Here is a 16757-nt window from a genome sequence, read left to right as displayed (position 1 = left end):
AGGTGTGCGGGGCGGGCAGCGCGGAGGGCGGGCCAGCCGCCCCGCCGGGCAGGTGAGAGCCCGGCGGGAGGAGGAGGAAGAAGAGGAGGAGGAGGAGGCGTGCTCCTGCCTGGCGGGGAGTGCGTGTGTGTCTGTGCGTGTCTGCGCGCCTGTAACCTCGGTATCACTCGGGTCACCCAGCTGCGTGTGGATTCAGCATCCCCCCGCGGCGGCGGGAATCGCGTTTCCACCCGTGGCCGGTTCCCGCTGAGGTCCCGGGAAGAGGGTGAGTGAGCGGCGTCTGCGACCGGTCACGTATAGGCTATAGGAGCACATGTGTTTTTTACGCATGCAACACATTTATGGGGCTGCTGCGGGGTTTTCCTGATGACACCGGGCATTCGGCCTCGAGGGGGGATGGGGCGCAGAAGAAGGGGGTAATAACGAATTAATTGCAGATGAGAAGTAATATCCGCCTTTGAGTCATCAGTCTTTGAGGCATAATTTCATTCCGAAAGCTCTTAATCAAACTGGAGATCTGCTATAGGAAAGCACTGCTTTTCCCATAGGATTATCAGATTTCCACCAGAGAATACAGATCCTGGATTACTGAGCTACATGGGATTTGTGTGTTTCTTTCTAATTAGTCTGAGAATCTGAGTTTAAAATTCTTTATTTGGAAGTGGGTAGGGGAGTTACTACCTTCTAAAAGACAGGACGTCTCTTTTCTCTGACATTTTACGCGGTTATTCTGATTATCCTGTGCTCTGTAGATGACTTACTGCCTTAATTGGATATTGGTGTCAAAGGTTGATTAGACTCCCTAATAGATTTTGGATCTGCAAGAGGATTGCAGTTTTAAGTGCGTGGTTAAAACAATCGTGTTTGCCATCTCCCCTCGAACAGTTGAGAGGAAGACGGATGGATTACGTTTGTGTTATCTTCTCTTTGGTTTATTAGTGTATCATCATGAGGTTGTTGGGTTTGGTTTTGTTGTTGTGTTTTTTTTCCCCTCTGCTCTTTCATTTGCAGACCGAAAAGAAATGAATGTCAGAGAGGATTTGTTTAATCATTTAACAGCTGACACAAGCCATGTCCCTTACAAAACGTTGGTGAAAGAGTAGAAGAGCAGCTCCGGTACCGTGAAGCCGCTTCAGCAGGTCAGGGGCAGCGTTTGCTGAAGGATGCGGTAGCCCAGGAGTCGGGACTGGCCGGGACGAGGTCGATGGCTTGCATGGAGCTTCTCTACCTGGCGGAGGAGAGCAGGCAGGCGCCCCTGGGCACCACTGCCGGCTGGAGCCTGCCCTCCTCTCCCTACGATCAGCAGCAGCAGCAGCAGCAGCGTGAGGGGGGTGAGGTGGACCCCAGAGCAGCCGCCGCCGTGGCAGCCCTGCGCTGCGAAAGGCATTGCAAGCCCTTGCAGAGGGGCCCGGTGGCTGAGCCCCCTCCAGCACCCCAGCCTTCCCCCTGGGACACCTCTCCCCAGGGACACCCTGCGCCCCCCGGCACCTCCCAGCCCTGCCAGCCACCCGAGCGCTTGCCTGGGGAAGAGGATGGAGGGAAGAAGAAAGCCTGCTGCTGTGCCCAGGAGCTGGAGACGTCATTCACCTACGTGGATGAAAATGTAAACCTGGAGCATGCAAGAAGTCCCCCCAGTCATACAGGCGGCCACTGCCAGGATGCCCCTCCACAGCAGCATTCCTGCAGGGAGCTGCCACCCGAATGGGTGCACGATTCTCCTTCCCTGGTCTCCGAGGAGGACGACACTGCCTCGGAGGCAGCAGCAGGGAAATCCGTGGACTACGGGTTCATTAGTGCCATTTTGTTCCTGGTTAGTGGCATTTTGCTGGTGATCATTTCCTACGTGGTACCCAGAGATGTGACTGTGGATCCTAACACAGTGGCTGCCCGGGAGATGGAGAGGCTGGAGAATGAGAGCGCGAGGATCGGGGCTCACTTGGACCGCTGTGTTATCGCTGGGCTGTGTCTCTTAACCCTGGGGGGAGTGGTGCTCTCCAGCCTGCTGATGATGTCCATGTGGAAAGGGGAGCTGTACCGGAGGAGCAGGTTTGCATCCTCCAAGGAGTCTGCAAAGCTCTATGGGTCTTTCAATTTCAGAATGAAGTCTGGTGCAAATGATAATATGCTGGAGCTGTCGTTAGTTGAGGAAGATGTGCTTGCCATAGATAATTAGTGTGGTCATGATTTTTAAGGCAGCATTTCCACAGGAAAATGTTTCATTAAAGAAAACAGATGCAGCTAAAGATAGCTGGTGCAGTTTATTTGTCTGACGAGAACATTTTTTTCTTAAACTCTATAATCAAATGTTTGCAGTATATGAGCACTTGTTGTAAAGGGAAAATGTGCCAGAGAAAATGCAACTGATATAAAATAATGAAAACCACTGAATAAAAAGAGATTTGTGATAAGTAGGTTCCTCAGATACTCCTTTATCCTAATATAAAACATTCCATTGGTGTCTTGCCTATATAATTTTCTTATTACTCCCATATAGAACAGGAATGACCTTGACACTCTGGAAGCTGTTAATTATTGCAGCCTGCAGGATTATTAACAGTCTACTTGGTAGACTGTCAAGAAACAGGACCAATAATCCAATAGCAGGGCTAATATTTAATTGAGAGGTGCTTTTATACCCTTTAATTTTAAGCTGATCCCTTCTATTGAGTGAGAGCTAAGGGAAAAAAGAACACCACTTGGTCATGACTTGCCATAAGCCTCCCATATTTTCAAACAATTGTACAATAAGTGATGATTATTTAAAATATAAAATAGGAGGCAAAGAGCAGGGAACCATATGGCTCATGGTATTGGTAGGAGACAAAGGGCTCTTTCAGCTTGAGGTCAGTGGCTCCATTTCAGTTCAGATTAGCAATGATTGATAGTCATTAACTTCTGATAGCTATAGTGACCCATATAAAAGAAGTTTAGTTCCTGGTGGACAGATGTCTTTGTATGAAAACTGCCGTAACTTGAATTAACTGACCTCTTGTTTGGAGTCTCAAAAGACCCAAAGAGTGAAAAAGCACGGGGATGCTGACACTGAACACTTCCTCTTCAGTATGGATGCCAGAAGAAATTCAAGCTCTGCTGCAGGGCTTTGCTTATACTGGGGCTGTCTGCATCTTGCTAGTCCTTTTGAAACTTCAGTTTTATGTCAGTAGGCTGTCAGCCTTCTTGCAATCAGCAAGGAAAGTTCAGGAAGGAGCTTTCTGGGGCTCATTCAATAAAACCCAATTTATTTGTAAAAAATAAATTGTCAGGAAATACAAAGGTTAAATATCAGGTAGTTTACTTGCTCATGTGGGACTCAGTTAACATAAGGGATGTTCAAAGGTACTTGTTGTTATTAATCACAGTTCTGTGGCACAGTAGCCAAAAACCTGTACCACTGATGCTATTTACTTTATTACCAGCCAGTTTCTGTGGAACATTAAAGCTGTGTTCTTGCAGTGCTGAGAAAACCAAGAAAGATTGTTGTACACACTGCTGTCAGTTCTTACTGAACAGTGGTTAATATATATATATATTTATCCTGTTAACATATATATGTATGTTAATATATATATATGCGTATCCCTGCCAAAGGCAAACATGAGTGAAGAGCTCTGTCTGTACAGCCCCCGGCTGCAGAGTCTTAGTAGAAACATGTGATTCACTGTCGCAGCCTTGTCAGTCGTGAGTTTAGTCTCAAATATCAGGAATATCAAATATTTTTTAAATGATACTTTTTTTCCCACTGTGACATACCTGAGAAGAGTTCTCTTGGGAAGAGAGGAGGACATCTCCTTTACGTCCCCTTTACCCAGGAGTACGTGGCAGCACAAGGTTCAGAATAACAGTGGCAGGTTGAAATGTGGGGTCCGCATGTGGAGAGTGAATGCTGTTTTGCCCCCTGGTTCCTCATTCCCTCTTCTCTGGCTGTTCAGGTCAGGAGATGTGCAGCACCTGTGTCTGGCACTCACCTCGTTCAGTCCCTCCTGCTTGCCAGCGGTGGGTGCTGGTGTGGATGCCTTTGGCCGAGGACCCGCAGAGCTGCGCTGCTCCAGGTTCATGCCTTTGGTCACTGTCCGTAGCGTGATGTGGTACCTAGGCTTTAATGCTGGCCCTGCAAAAGAGATGCTGCTTCAGATGTTATCTGCTCTAACAGCTGCTTTAGGTTACTGTTACTTGGTAATTAAAGGAGCAGCCTTATTAGGTGGTGCTGCTGCCTAGTAGATGATTTTGCCGGTATATGTCATGATGTGGAGTGTGTTTGCAGGCAGGAACTCAACAGTGGCCAGCATTTCCACAGTTGTCTTTGGAGAGCTTACATCCCTCTGGATGTGTCATCAGGGATTCAGGATGGAATTTCTAGGGTAAATAAATGGAATAGCTTCCAGATGTGAGGAGAAGCCTTCAGCCTGTTGTGACTGGGGAGAGTGAGGAAGGAAATAGCCAAAGAAGCAGGACATGGAGGAGGAAGGCTCCTCCTTAGCTGGCCTTTATCTGCTAGTGGGTACAAGGACGCTGCCTGCAGGGCCTGCCACCGGCTGGAGGTGGGGCGGTGGGGACAGCAGTGCCTCCTGTCCTGCCCCAAGGAGAGGAAGGGGCTGGCCATGGCCTCCAGAGGTCCAGGGAAGTTTGTGCCAAGAGAGGGCAAATGGTGCTTAGCTGGGGGCAGCAAGATGGCATGTGGCAGGGGACGGACGTCGTGGGGGATGAAAACCCTTTCACTAGTCTGGGCTCCTAACAGGAATCGTTGTACTCCTGTACGCAGCAGAAGCTCTAAAACTGAGGCTGGTGGTTTTGAGAGCCATTATTTTTATTTTTTAATGATACATATGCATAAAATTGGAGTACATTCCATTATTGCAGAAAGATGACAGCTAAAGCTGTAAGGATCACAGATTTCTTGTAGGAACCGTGGCATGCCTTAATACTGATTATTAGCACTAGAAAAGGGAACGCTCCCCCGACTGTCAGTATGTTATTATCAAGTGAGAAGTTTTCTGACACTTTGTAAAATGCCTGTCATAGATCATGAGCCTGCAATACTTAAATGAACCCTCAGATTTTCCCTGAGCATTTTAAGGAAACGTAAGTCAACCTAATATTCTAAATACACACTGCAGAAGTGTGAGGAGTAAGAAAAATAACAGGACTAACACAGTTTCTTTATTTTGGTGTTAGCGTCCGCTACAAAAGAGGTGAATGAACGCCTTCAGAGTGCAGGAGTTTAGCAGATAAAAACTCTCAGGACATTTCTCTGATCACCCAGCAAGTTACCTTTACAAGCTACAGGACTGTGTGGGTTGGTGGTACGATATAAAATCTCTGGACTCTCAGGTTCTCGTGCTATGCGGTACGACCGAGACCAAAATGCTTGCTGTCTGGTGGAAAATGAATGTATTAGCCCGCTGCCCGGTGAACGAGCTGTCGCATCATTCACCTTGCACGAGGCGGTACCAAAGGCTGAGGCCAAGGGAAATTAATTGCCCTCTCACGCACCCTCGCAATTTGATTTCCCCTGCTCAAAATTTAAATGCTTTAAGGGTACAAGTGTGCGAAAAACCATGGTGGCTTTTTTCGTTGCCTGGGCTAAAGTTGTCACATGGATCATGGGAGAGCTTTCTTCTTTGGGGATCTAAATTTTGGGGTCTACCACGTGGGTTTTCAGTGCCCTCTGGAGTACCTCAGAAACGTATCGGGATTTGTGCTGCCAGTCAGTTTATTTCTGACCGACCCTGACATCGAAACGTGATGCTTTCCCGTTTTCTACCTCATGATGTGTCCCGGCCTTGGCCTTCCTGCCGGAGGGACCCGGAGGCCTGCAGCCATGCTGTGGCGAGGCTCCCCCGCGGCGGCCTCCCCGCTGTTCAAACAGCTCCCCGGTGACCAGTTTTCTCAGTTTCTTTTTCTCGGTTAGGCGCTTTTTTGGCCAAGGCTGGCCGTTTGGGAACTGCCTGGTGCCTGCTGGGGACTCTCACCAAAAAGGCGTCCCCTTGCCATGAGGTGCTGGCCCCGCATGGCTCCCAGGGGCAGCCGGCCTCGCCTCCTCACGGCCAGCCCGACACCGGCCCCGTCGCAGAGATGCCCGAGACTTCTCTCCTAGGAAGCTACGCTGGGTTGTTGCTGGTTTTGATATGTTTACAGTTTTTTAATCTTTGTAATTCTTTTAAAAACCTGTCTGTAATGAATATAAAGTTTACTGACTGGGAAAGCAACGGATTTAATCTTGTAAAACTCCTTTTTGACCCACGACAGGGCAAAACGTCACAGTCCATCATGAGCTTTTCAACCGTGCGTCTGATGCCTTATTATAATAGCAACGGCGTTGTGTACAGATTGAACAATAAAAGCCTGTGAAGCTGAGCGCTGTCGTCATGGTCCTCTTTGCTCCCCGCTGGGCGGCCAGTGGCAGTGCTGGGGCAGTGCTGGGGCACTCCATCCTGCGGGTACATCCATCTTCCACTCCATCCTGCGAGCACAGGCCTTTGTCCTCGGCCAGGGAGCGGCAGACGGGACCATGTCGGCAGCAGGACCCACTGGCAAGAGGCAGCCCCAGATCTGGCTACTCTGGCACACCGAGCTTGTCGCCAGCTTGCCCAGCGACCGTGTCCCCACCGGCTGATCCTTCCCAGTCAGAAACTGTCAGACAACACGGGCTTTAAAACTCCACAGCACCGGTGCCCCACCATATAAGGGATATAGGTGCCCCTTCCATATAAGCTAAAAATGGAAGAGAAAAGGAGGAGGGTGAGACCAGCCAGGGCTGTGTGAGGCCAGGGAGGTGCTGTGGCGGGAGATGGGTGTCGAGCCTTTTGCCTGCCATAACCACATGTGTAACGACCTCAGTACCACGTCTTCGCCCTGGCCTGGGCTGGACCCAGCGCTGGCCACAGTGGTGGTGGGTGAACACAGGGTCCCCGGGATCACCAATGGCAACAGGTGGTGCTGGAAGAGGCAGGGGCAGTGCTTCTGGAGGGCTGCAGGCCGGGCATGGCCCTGGGAAGATGTAGCAGATTGACCTCCCCCTTCCAGAATGGACACTAGGATGCCATGGTGGCATACCCCAGAATGGGGCAGCGATGGGGCAGGCAGCAGGGACTGGCACCAGCAGCTGAGCAGGACCTCCAGGGAGCCAGGGTTTGCTTCTGGCTCGCGTTTTTCTGTTTCTCCCAGATGCCCAGTGCGTCAGTTAAGCACCTTACCCACCTCCGACAACCCCTGCTCCCCCCGAGATGCGATACGAAGGTATGCCGTGCAGGTTATGACTTATAACGTCACTTCTCATTCCATGGGTGGGAGAGCCACGGTGGGTGTGGATCCAGGCTGGAGCAGGGGCTGTCTGCTTTTATTACCCATTTCCCCAGTACCAGGTACAACAAGGCCCCGATTCGCAATTCAGGTTTCAGGCTGTTACTGCTATAGCAGTAATAAACGTGTCCCTGAGGTGAGCGAATTGGCTGCAGTAACATTGCACTGGTGCCAGATGTAGCCTACAGTGTGCAACCAATGGTTAGTAAGAGGTTAAGAGAGTAGGTGTATTTATAGATATGACAATCCATCAGCTTAAAGATCTGGGAGGCTGTCTAGCTGAAAGCAAACAAACACTAAATTCATTGTTGTTTTTTTTCATAGGATTGTTCTTAATCTTATCTTTTTAAATTTTGAAGGATTCATCGTTATCTACTAGATTCACACGGACTTTTTACCCCCATATTTGTAAATCCTGGCAAGGTCAAGAGTCCTGTAGACTGCAGGGAGGTGAGACTTCGCTGATTTTCATATCAGTTTAAATTAAATTCTGGCTGTTATAAATTTGCATATAATCAGACAAGAACCTCTTCTTTGAAATGAACCTGGTTAATATTTGTTTGTGTAAATGTAAATGTGGTGCCCACTTTTGAAACTACTCCAAATAATACATATTTTTATTATATTTTCAATACAAATCCACAGTTAAAATACTTCTGCAGACTTACTGTAATAATGACTTGTAAAGAGCGTTAGCTCATTTATGTGCAGATTTGTTCACCTTTAGGTACGGTAAAATACTGAGGTGTTACCGTTAACTGAGTTGCACTTTATAGGCATTCGGTCATTGCTGTGAATAAGAGCATTGCAGTCTTAACACACACATGTATTTTTTATTCACCTGCACCCAGAGTATATCCCACAGACCAGCCCTGAAAGTGCTTCCATCTGAATGTATGCAACTGCTTAAGAAGTGAGATATCAAGGGACATGATACATAATGTTTACAAAAAGGCTCCTGCACATACATAGATACCAAAGCACTGTATAGAACAAATACTGCCCCATGTTACAGACAAAGCAACTCACCTCCTTTACCTGCAGAGCCAGCTGGAGAGCTGAGTTCAGAAACCGAGGTCTCTTAAGTCACAGCCCAGCTATTACAAAGCATCTAGAATAAATGAATACGAAAGGGATGGCAAATATATTTCGTTTCTGAAGAATGCCATTAAAATTTTATTTCAAGTACAAAATATATTTTAAAAATCCTAGCAAAGTCAACCCAAACTACATTTTGCTAATATTTGCAGGAATTTGGGGAAGGTTTTACACATTTAAGTAACTTGTTTTATAGTAAGGATTTTTTTAAGGTTTCAAAAAGTCAATAGACTTCTGTTGAAATAATAAAACAGATATATCAGCACAAAAGGCTTCTCTTTTCCAATAATAATCTCTGCTTTGACAGATGTGTACACAGGGAAATTTAGCTATTGTTGAATAAAACATTTCCAGAAGCAAAATTGATTAAGTCCCTTTTGTAGAGGAAAAAAATCAATTCTTCCCATTAGAAGTATCTAAAACATGTTGATCAGCTAGAAATGTAAATAAAGTCCTTTAATCACTATTCTCTAACTGCAGTGTATCCATCTACTGGAGATTGTCTTCTGTCTCTTTATAGCTTACAATAAATTTGGTTCAACTCTAACATGAAGCAGCTTCTGAAAAACTAGCCAGAGTAACTATGCTCAAATGTAAATAATATCAAGTAGCTATCCTGACATTTTGTTATTGCTTTTCTCAAGGATTAGCTGTTCATGAAATGAATGTATACTTGATAACAATATATCCAAGCTGGGAACAAAAAAAATTTCACTGAAAGGCAGAGTAGTAGAAGGTTCGTGACTATTACCAGTTTCTACGTATTATCTTCTGATTTCATGTAATAAACACAGTACTTTTAAGATCTCTTGATTAATTGTTAAGGGCTATTAAGGGTCACGGAGGGCTATTAACAGAAAGATGCAAAGTCTGTAGCTCTGTAAGTTCCTAAGCTTCTGATTGCTAAGAGCTAAGACAATATGCTGGTGCATGCTTGCCCCACACCTTGTTTTAGATACAGCAGTATCTGCTGCAGGCTACTATCTGAGACAATTTTGTGATAGATGGACCTTTGATTTGATCCAGCCTGACCCTGTGTTCTCCAAACTTTATGCTTTACCTATAGTGAGAATACCAAGTAGTTGCGTTGCCACTGAGGCTTCCCAAAGAAGGAACTACAGATCAATAAGTCACAGTCTTACCTTTGTTTTTCCCTCCGTACAGGAGTGGTAACCATGGCTGGAAGAGCTCTTGAGAGGTCATTTTCCAGTCTTCTGAACTTGATTCACCCTCCATCAGTCCTCAAAGATAATTGCTTATGGCTGTGAAATTGCTTTACTCAATTCCCTGAGCACTCTGGGTGAATTTTATAAGGCTCACATGATTTGAAAATATATAATGTATCTATATAGCCTCTTTTTCTGCTCTCTACCAGCCTAAGTTCTTAATATGTTCTAAAGTCTATGGATAGTCTGAATTGTTTTAGATTTTTTTAAAAAGGTGAAGAAAAAATAGTAGACTCAAACGCTTCAGTCTTCTCAGCGTCATTTTCAATTATGCTCCTCTCTCCCTCCCCACAAAGCAGAAATCCCATTCTTTCTTTGTCTTTTTTCTTTCTAGTATAAATATAGAGCACTTCCTCATGACCTTTTTTTCTCTTCTAGCAGAATGTCACTTGCTGTCCTTGCCTGCTGTCCCCACAAAAAAATATTAGTTGTTTCCCCTAGTGGGGAGATTTCTTAAATTTTAGGTCACTCTCCTGATTAGCCAAACCAATATTTATAATGTTTACTTTTCTTCTACATTTTCACATTTTGCATATGCTTATCTTGTTTCCTTAATTTTTGCTTAAGGATTTGCTAAATTGCCTGAATGTCTTATTCCTTTAAATTTCTGTTTTGTGGGAGCACAGCAATTAGTGCCTTGAATTTACTGAAGTTTCTTATTCCTTGGGACCCCTTGTCTGAAGGCAGAAATTATCTGCTGAACCAGCTCTATAGTCTGTTCATTTTTGGGGGGGGTTAAGATTGAGGTCGGTGGGCAGCCTGGTGACTGGGTTCCCCACTCCAGCCCACCTCCATTCATTCCTCACTCAGCCTTTCTTCCACACGGGCAGCAATGGTCCAGGAGGGAGATTTTGCGGCACTCCTCTTGCTCTTTGAGACAAACCATATTACTAAGGAAAATACTACTGGCTTATCTATGGTATCAAACGACAATGCACAGCTATTGAGATGGGAAATATCTTCACTTAAACTTCACAGGATATTGAAACCAATCTTAGCAAAGAGGCGAGTTAGAGGCAAAAATCAATATTAGACAGTGCTGAAATGCCTCTGTTCAGCTGCTGTTTTAAGTGGCTTGTACAGACCTTTCAAATCATGTTGCCAACAAATGGAGGAAATACAGCTTTTAAAAAGTCAGAGAATTATTAATAGTGTGTTTGACCTCCAGCTCTGCACAGTCTACAGAAAGAGCATCATTTGTCATATGCTGCTGCCTTGTGCCTAATTCTGCAGCCCCTGTTGGGAAGCAGTTGCGCATAGGAGAAGTGCGTTGCAGAGAGTGAGGGTCAAAGCTTTAGATCCATGATGGACTGTGGGATGGAAAGAGAGAGGGAACAGCTCGCGGTCAACCCCTGAACAAAAAGGGAGGGGTACAGGAACCCTTCACCTCATACATCATTCGCACGCTAATGGTATTTCTTGTGCTGGTGTGTGAGAGAAGAACATTGACTGTGCTGAGGTTACACTTTCAGCTCTCCAGCAGGGATAAAGCAGTACAGAGAGAGGCAAATGTCAGATGTCTTCATGAGAAAATGAATGCTGCAGCCACCGTCCTGGCGTCCGAGGAGTGATCTGGGGCCCAGCACCTCCCTCCTCAGCAGGCTGGTCTGTCACGCAGCATTTGCAGCACAAAGAAGCAGCCTGAACCTTTATTAACTTTAACCACTGTCTGAGTAACCTAAAGTGACAATCCATCTCTCTTATTGCTGTTATTAAGTCAGTTTTGGACAATACCTTATCATCTGCAGAAAAAAAGAAGAGGAGATGTAATGCAGACAGCAAGTTTCTAGGTAAAATTATTCTGTCTGAGAAGGGGAGAAAAATGACACATGCGGGGCTGGGCTGAACAAATCTTTGCATTGATTTCTGGAACCACAGTCCTTCTAGGAGCACCAAAAATGCAAGTCTTTATTTAGTGCTCGGATTCAAAGAGCTGTCAGTCTTTCTCTATCCAGACAACTCCCATTTATGTTCACGTCTGGGGTGGTTCAGGGTCATACATTATTTCTGCTTGTGCTATCCTTGCTTTACACTTTGATGCCAGCGCCACAGTCCTTCACAAGCCTCACGTACACACGCACACATACAGAACCACTTGAACACCACTGCCTTGGTGGCAGCAGGCAGTGTCCAGCTGACACATGGCACCACCGCAGCTCCAGGAGTGCATGCCTGAGCCTGGGTAATGGACTGTATTTCTGTTCTTACACGCAGTCTTAAATATCCTGTTAAATATCCATAGGGGTCTCATTTATACATTTTCATCTGAGAGCCCAAATCTCGACTATCAATGGACATGCCTGTAGTGTGTGCTTTGCAGCCCAGCAAAGAACTGGTTCCTCCTCTTTGCCTGTCCTACATATTATCTGGTTCTGGGTCCAGTGCGTAGGAATAAAAAGGCAATTATTTCATATGTCCCCTCCAATTCAGATGGGATTAAGCCTACCTTTCAGCTGGGTGGCTGAGGTAAATTTGATGAAATTTGAGGCCAGTAATAAGTTACTGCTCCGGCACAGAGCAAGATGAAAGGAAAGGAGTTGTGACTCAGAGAGATAAACAGCTCCTGGGGATGCTCCACAGCACAGCGATAATAGCTCAAGGCTGCGGCTCAAAATCACGGTCTTAGCCACAGTAAACAGAACAGGTTTTAGTGGCTTTTTTTTTTTACAAGGGTGAAGGGTAGAATCCAGCCCATGGAGGACTGACATGGAAATTTTGTGTGGTATTTAAGTATCCTTCACTGGAAATGCCCTGCATGCCATTTAAACATGCTACGATACACAATAACTTAACCTAAATGACTGTAGTCACTTATTTGTACACAGAATGAGCCAATGCATTCCAAGTAAGGAGGTCTGTATCCAAACACCACAGGATGCAAATCTGTCACAGCTTCGAGGGACAGAGCATCGCTCTTTACCTTCAGCCGAAGCCTCCCTCCTGGGATTCCCCAGCTAATTGCTATGTTCATCCAAGATGTTTACTGCCATTTATATGGGACAATGTTTGGATTGGTTCCTGTTTTAATGAAGGTATTTTAAGCATACACAGTTACCTGTGCATCTTACTATTTTATCTTGGTGAGCAGAAGGGGAAAAAATAAGAAAAATATTTTTCATTCTTCTTTTGTCAGAGAAAGTATATGGAACTAAAAAGAAGAAAATGGGAGAGAGAGTGAAGGTCTTGTCAGCAAGCAGGCAGGAATATGGATTTCATAATGGAAATAGCTACAATAATAATTATTGCGGAAATAGATTTCACATTTCGTACTGAATTGAAATTAGTCAAATAATTGATGCTGTTGTAATACCGAAGGCTAATCAATAATGTATCTGTTTACTAAAATCATGGATTAGTCGTTCTTTATCTTAGTAAACCAGTAAAATCAATAATGAAAAGTCCTGATTTTGAACGCAATGTCTCCTTTTCATAAAATATGTCCTCTAGTTATGTTCAGTGCATTCAAAGGTCCCTATCCATTTCTGTTTTGATGGAGGGGACAGTCAGTTGCCAGAAGTTTCTTACGCTGCACTGTATAAGACCAATTATGTTTCTAGTGTCAGTAATGGCAAAGACTCCTTTGAATTTAATTGCTTTGGACAGACCTTAAATTCTCTCTCACATCATTTTGTCATCTTTCAGAATAAAAGTTGATTTTGCAAGTAATTTGAGGACACTCTACATTCTCCAAGTTTCCCTAAGGGCACAAATCACCCCAAAACCTTAGGCAGTGGCTTCATGAGCAGCTGCACAAATTCCAAAGGGGGAACTTGTTTCTCCTCCATTCTTTCTCTCTCCTTCACTCCTCCCCGACCTCTCCCAGCCATGCAGTCCCTCTCTGCCTTGTGTACCAGCGCTGATGGTTGTCAGTCCCCTTTATAAGCTGATGCCAGGCTTGGCAGAAGACTATTTAATAGAACAATTTTCATCTCTCCTTTCCATTTTCCTGTGTTCCACTTGCTTCCCACCATGGGAAGAAACTAAGTTGCTCCTGGGAACTTGCTCTTTGGGACATACCTGTGTGGCTGGGGACAGACAGACCCTTGTTTGAGCTGCGCAAGGTTTTGAGGTAAATGAACATGGGGCCAACTCTGGTCCCAAGCAGCACAGAGCTGCCGTAGCATGGCAAAGTGCCCAAGCAAGACATTGTGCCTCTCAGCATATTAACAAAGTGACGTGGTTTGTGGAGTGAAGGGCCTCATGCATCGTTCACATGGGTTTGGGCAAAGGGAGCTTGGGCTGGATGGGGCTGCCTCTGTAGCTGTACCCCCTTAACCTTCGTGGCGATTGTCCTCGCTGCCCTGCCAGCTCCCTGTATCCTCACCCCTCTCCTCCTTCAGCATCTCCTCTCCTGTTAATTCCGTGTCTCTTGTATTACTCACAGACTCTTTGCTGTCATGAGCTGCATGCAAATGCTGTGCTTACTGTTCAAGATAATGCATTTCTGCTATCTTGATGAAATATGTGTATTCCATTTGGTTTATTAGCTAATTAAACTAATCTCTAGAAAACCTTCAAAATGTCTTCTACTCTTCTGCAGTGAAGCTAATTTATCTTTTCCGTGTTTGCAGCAGGAAAACAGTTTATATGCCCTGCAGAAAAGTTTAGTTTCATGTTTTTATCCAAAGTATTTCAAAATAACAATCTAAAAGTCAGATTCAGATATTCAGGAATCTTTGGCTGAATGATCTGCAGCAAAAGAAACATATGGGAAGTACAGGCATTGTCTGATCTTATCTCTCAAGCTGACAGATAAGTAATTTGCCAAAACAGAGGTTACTTAGAAGTTAAGAAATAATTTTCTTTGCTCAGAAACACATCCCAATAACTGTTCATTTCCTTTGAGCTGATCACTGGATGACACTCAGTGTGTCAGTCTGCTTTCAGAGTAGAAGCCATTTCATAGAATCACGGTGGAGGCTGGTGGACACCTCTGGAGCTCATCTGGTCCAGCCCCTTCTTAAGCAGGGTCAGTGAGAGCAGATTGCCCATGGCTTGTCCAGCTGAGTTTGTAATGTCTTCACAGATGGAGACTCCACAGCCTCTCTGGGCCACGTATTCCAGTGTTTGACCTCCTGCACAGTAAAAAAGGTCTTTCTGATCATTAAACAGAATTTCCTGTATTTCAGTTTGTGCCAGTTGCTTCTTGCCCTATCAGTGGGCACACTGGGAAGAGTCCAGCTTCGTCTTCTTTATTCCCCCCCTCAGGTGTTTATACACATGGATAAAATCCCCCTCAGGCTTCTCTTCTCCAGGCTGAGCAGCTGACTGTGATAAAGCCAGAGCATTGTACTTTAAAGCCATCATGCACCGAGGAGCACAGACCTTCCAGCAATTATAACTTGTAGCACCTTCTGGCTGGGTCCAGAGATCTCTGCCTCTGGACAGATGAAAAGGGAAACAGCATTCCCAGAGAGGTGTCTCCTAAAGGAAAAAGGTATTTTTCCTCAGTGCAAGCAAGTGCTACAGGGTGCTCTAGAAGGAGTTTCAGTTTTTTGCCTCCCCACAACAAAACCAAAATATTTTGCTTAGCTGATGTCAGTTTGAAATGAAAATATGTGAAATGAGAAGCTGAAGCCTTTTGCACAAGCATGTTGAAATTAAATTTTATCATTTTGTGAATTCCCCCCGTCTTTAATTCATCTAGAACTGGTCATGAACTGCAGTCTTTGACAATTTTACTTCCATCAAAACACTATTAATCATCCCCATCTCAGTTCTACATCTATCTGGTGCATTTCGATCTCCTCATTTTTGTGTAGGTTTGATTCATGAACACCAGAAATAAAATGCAGACACTGGGCATTTTAACATTTTTTTTCAGCTGAAGAAAGCAACTTCTAAATTAACAGTCAGATATCTGAGGCATATATTAGTTCATGCTTCCCATCAGCAAAGGCATTTCATTATTTTGCCACTTGCTTAGCTCATAAATGATGTCATGCACTTTCTTATTTACTTTTTACAGTGCAGGAGGTGACTGGGTGATAAAATCTCTCTCTCCTCTGAAGTTTTAAGTGTCATGGCTTCTTTTTTTCCTTTCTTTTTTTGCCAGAGGAGATGTTCAGGCTCTTTTGGATTAATACCAGTTTTCCTCACCTAAGATAAAAAAAGCAGTAAATAATAAAAAACTATATCCTCCAGCTGGATTGTTAGCATGAGTTTAAAATGCAAACAGCTTGTAATTAACTACAGTGTGTGAAGAGGTTTCTTCTCTGGCCCTGAATCAATGGGAGCTTTGCCAATGGCTGTGGCCCACGTTCTGCAAAATTCTCCACAAGGAAGAGAAGAAGTGTTTCTTCCGTAGCGGTGAAAACAGATATAGCACTAATGAAATTTGAGGTTACAATTGCAATTGACCTTACTGATATGGAGACCCAACTTGCGCTGGCTTAGTGCGACAACGTCTCCTCTGCAGTGTGATTTCTGTGAGCGCCTTCTGTTTCCTGCCCCTCTGGCAAAGCCCCAGGGATGCGCTGCGCTAAGCAGTCCTCTGCACACCGGGATGAAGCAAGTGCTGCTTCCAGCAGCTTTATGTCTCATCGTTAATTGAAGCTTTTCCAAAGACGTGGTCGCTGTTTCTGCTTCTTTGTATTGTCTGGTGTCTAATAAGGTGTGAGCTGTCGCTACACTTTTCCCTCAGCTGGAGCACTTAAAAGGTCCTTGTCTCCTATTCAGTTGCTAATGTTCACTGAATGTAACAACATATATGGCATTTATCCCCCCGTCAAATTAGATTGGGACTGGTTAATGGGATCAAAATTTATGGAAGAAAGGTTGACAATAGACATGTACATGTGAACGTATATATACAGGGTAAATGCAGGAGCCTCATTTTGCTGTGTGGAAGTGGCCTACTGAAGAGACACTATCACTAGGACAAACCAGGCTGGAGTTCTTTTAACAGTTTTGCGATTTGCTTGTATTCACAGTTTTAACAATTCTGGATCTCAAAAAGATTTTAATAAAAATTTTTAGTTGCTGAATGTGATCATGTGATCGCAATATATAAGAACTCGATTTTTTATGTGCCTGCTTTCAACATTTCCCATTCTAATAGGATATTTGATTTGTTAGTAAATCTTGTACAGAGGTGAAGCTATGTCTTCCTATAGTAATTACCCATTAAAATTG

The 16757-nt window shown here is 44.7% G+C and overlaps 1 protein-coding gene across 1 annotated transcript; it reads left to right on the top strand.

Moving 5' to 3' along the window:
- The first annotated feature begins 1204 nt into the window (after positions 1-1204).
- On the top strand, positions 1205-2173 carry TMEM74 (transmembrane protein 74). Its single transcript, XM_074145782.1, has one exon. The coding sequence runs from the start codon at positions 1205-1207 to the stop codon at positions 2171-2173; it is 969 nt and encodes a 322-aa protein (XP_074001883.1).
- Positions 2174-16757: the final 14584 nt, after the last annotated feature.

This window comes from Numenius arquata, chromosome 3 (assembly GCF_964106895.1).
Source record: "Numenius arquata chromosome 3, bNumArq3.hap1.1, whole genome shotgun sequence".
Taxonomy (NCBI): Eukaryota; Metazoa; Chordata; class Aves; order Charadriiformes; family Scolopacidae; genus Numenius; species Numenius arquata.
The sequence above is the reverse complement of the archived record's forward strand: the minus strand, read 5'-3'. Positions and strand labels throughout refer to the sequence as shown.

Excerpts from the sequence above, each read along its gene's own strand:
- TMEM74 (XM_074145782.1), top strand. The coding sequence starts at position 1,205 with ATGGCTTGCATGGAGCTTCTCTACCTGGCGGAGGAGAGCAGGCAGGCG.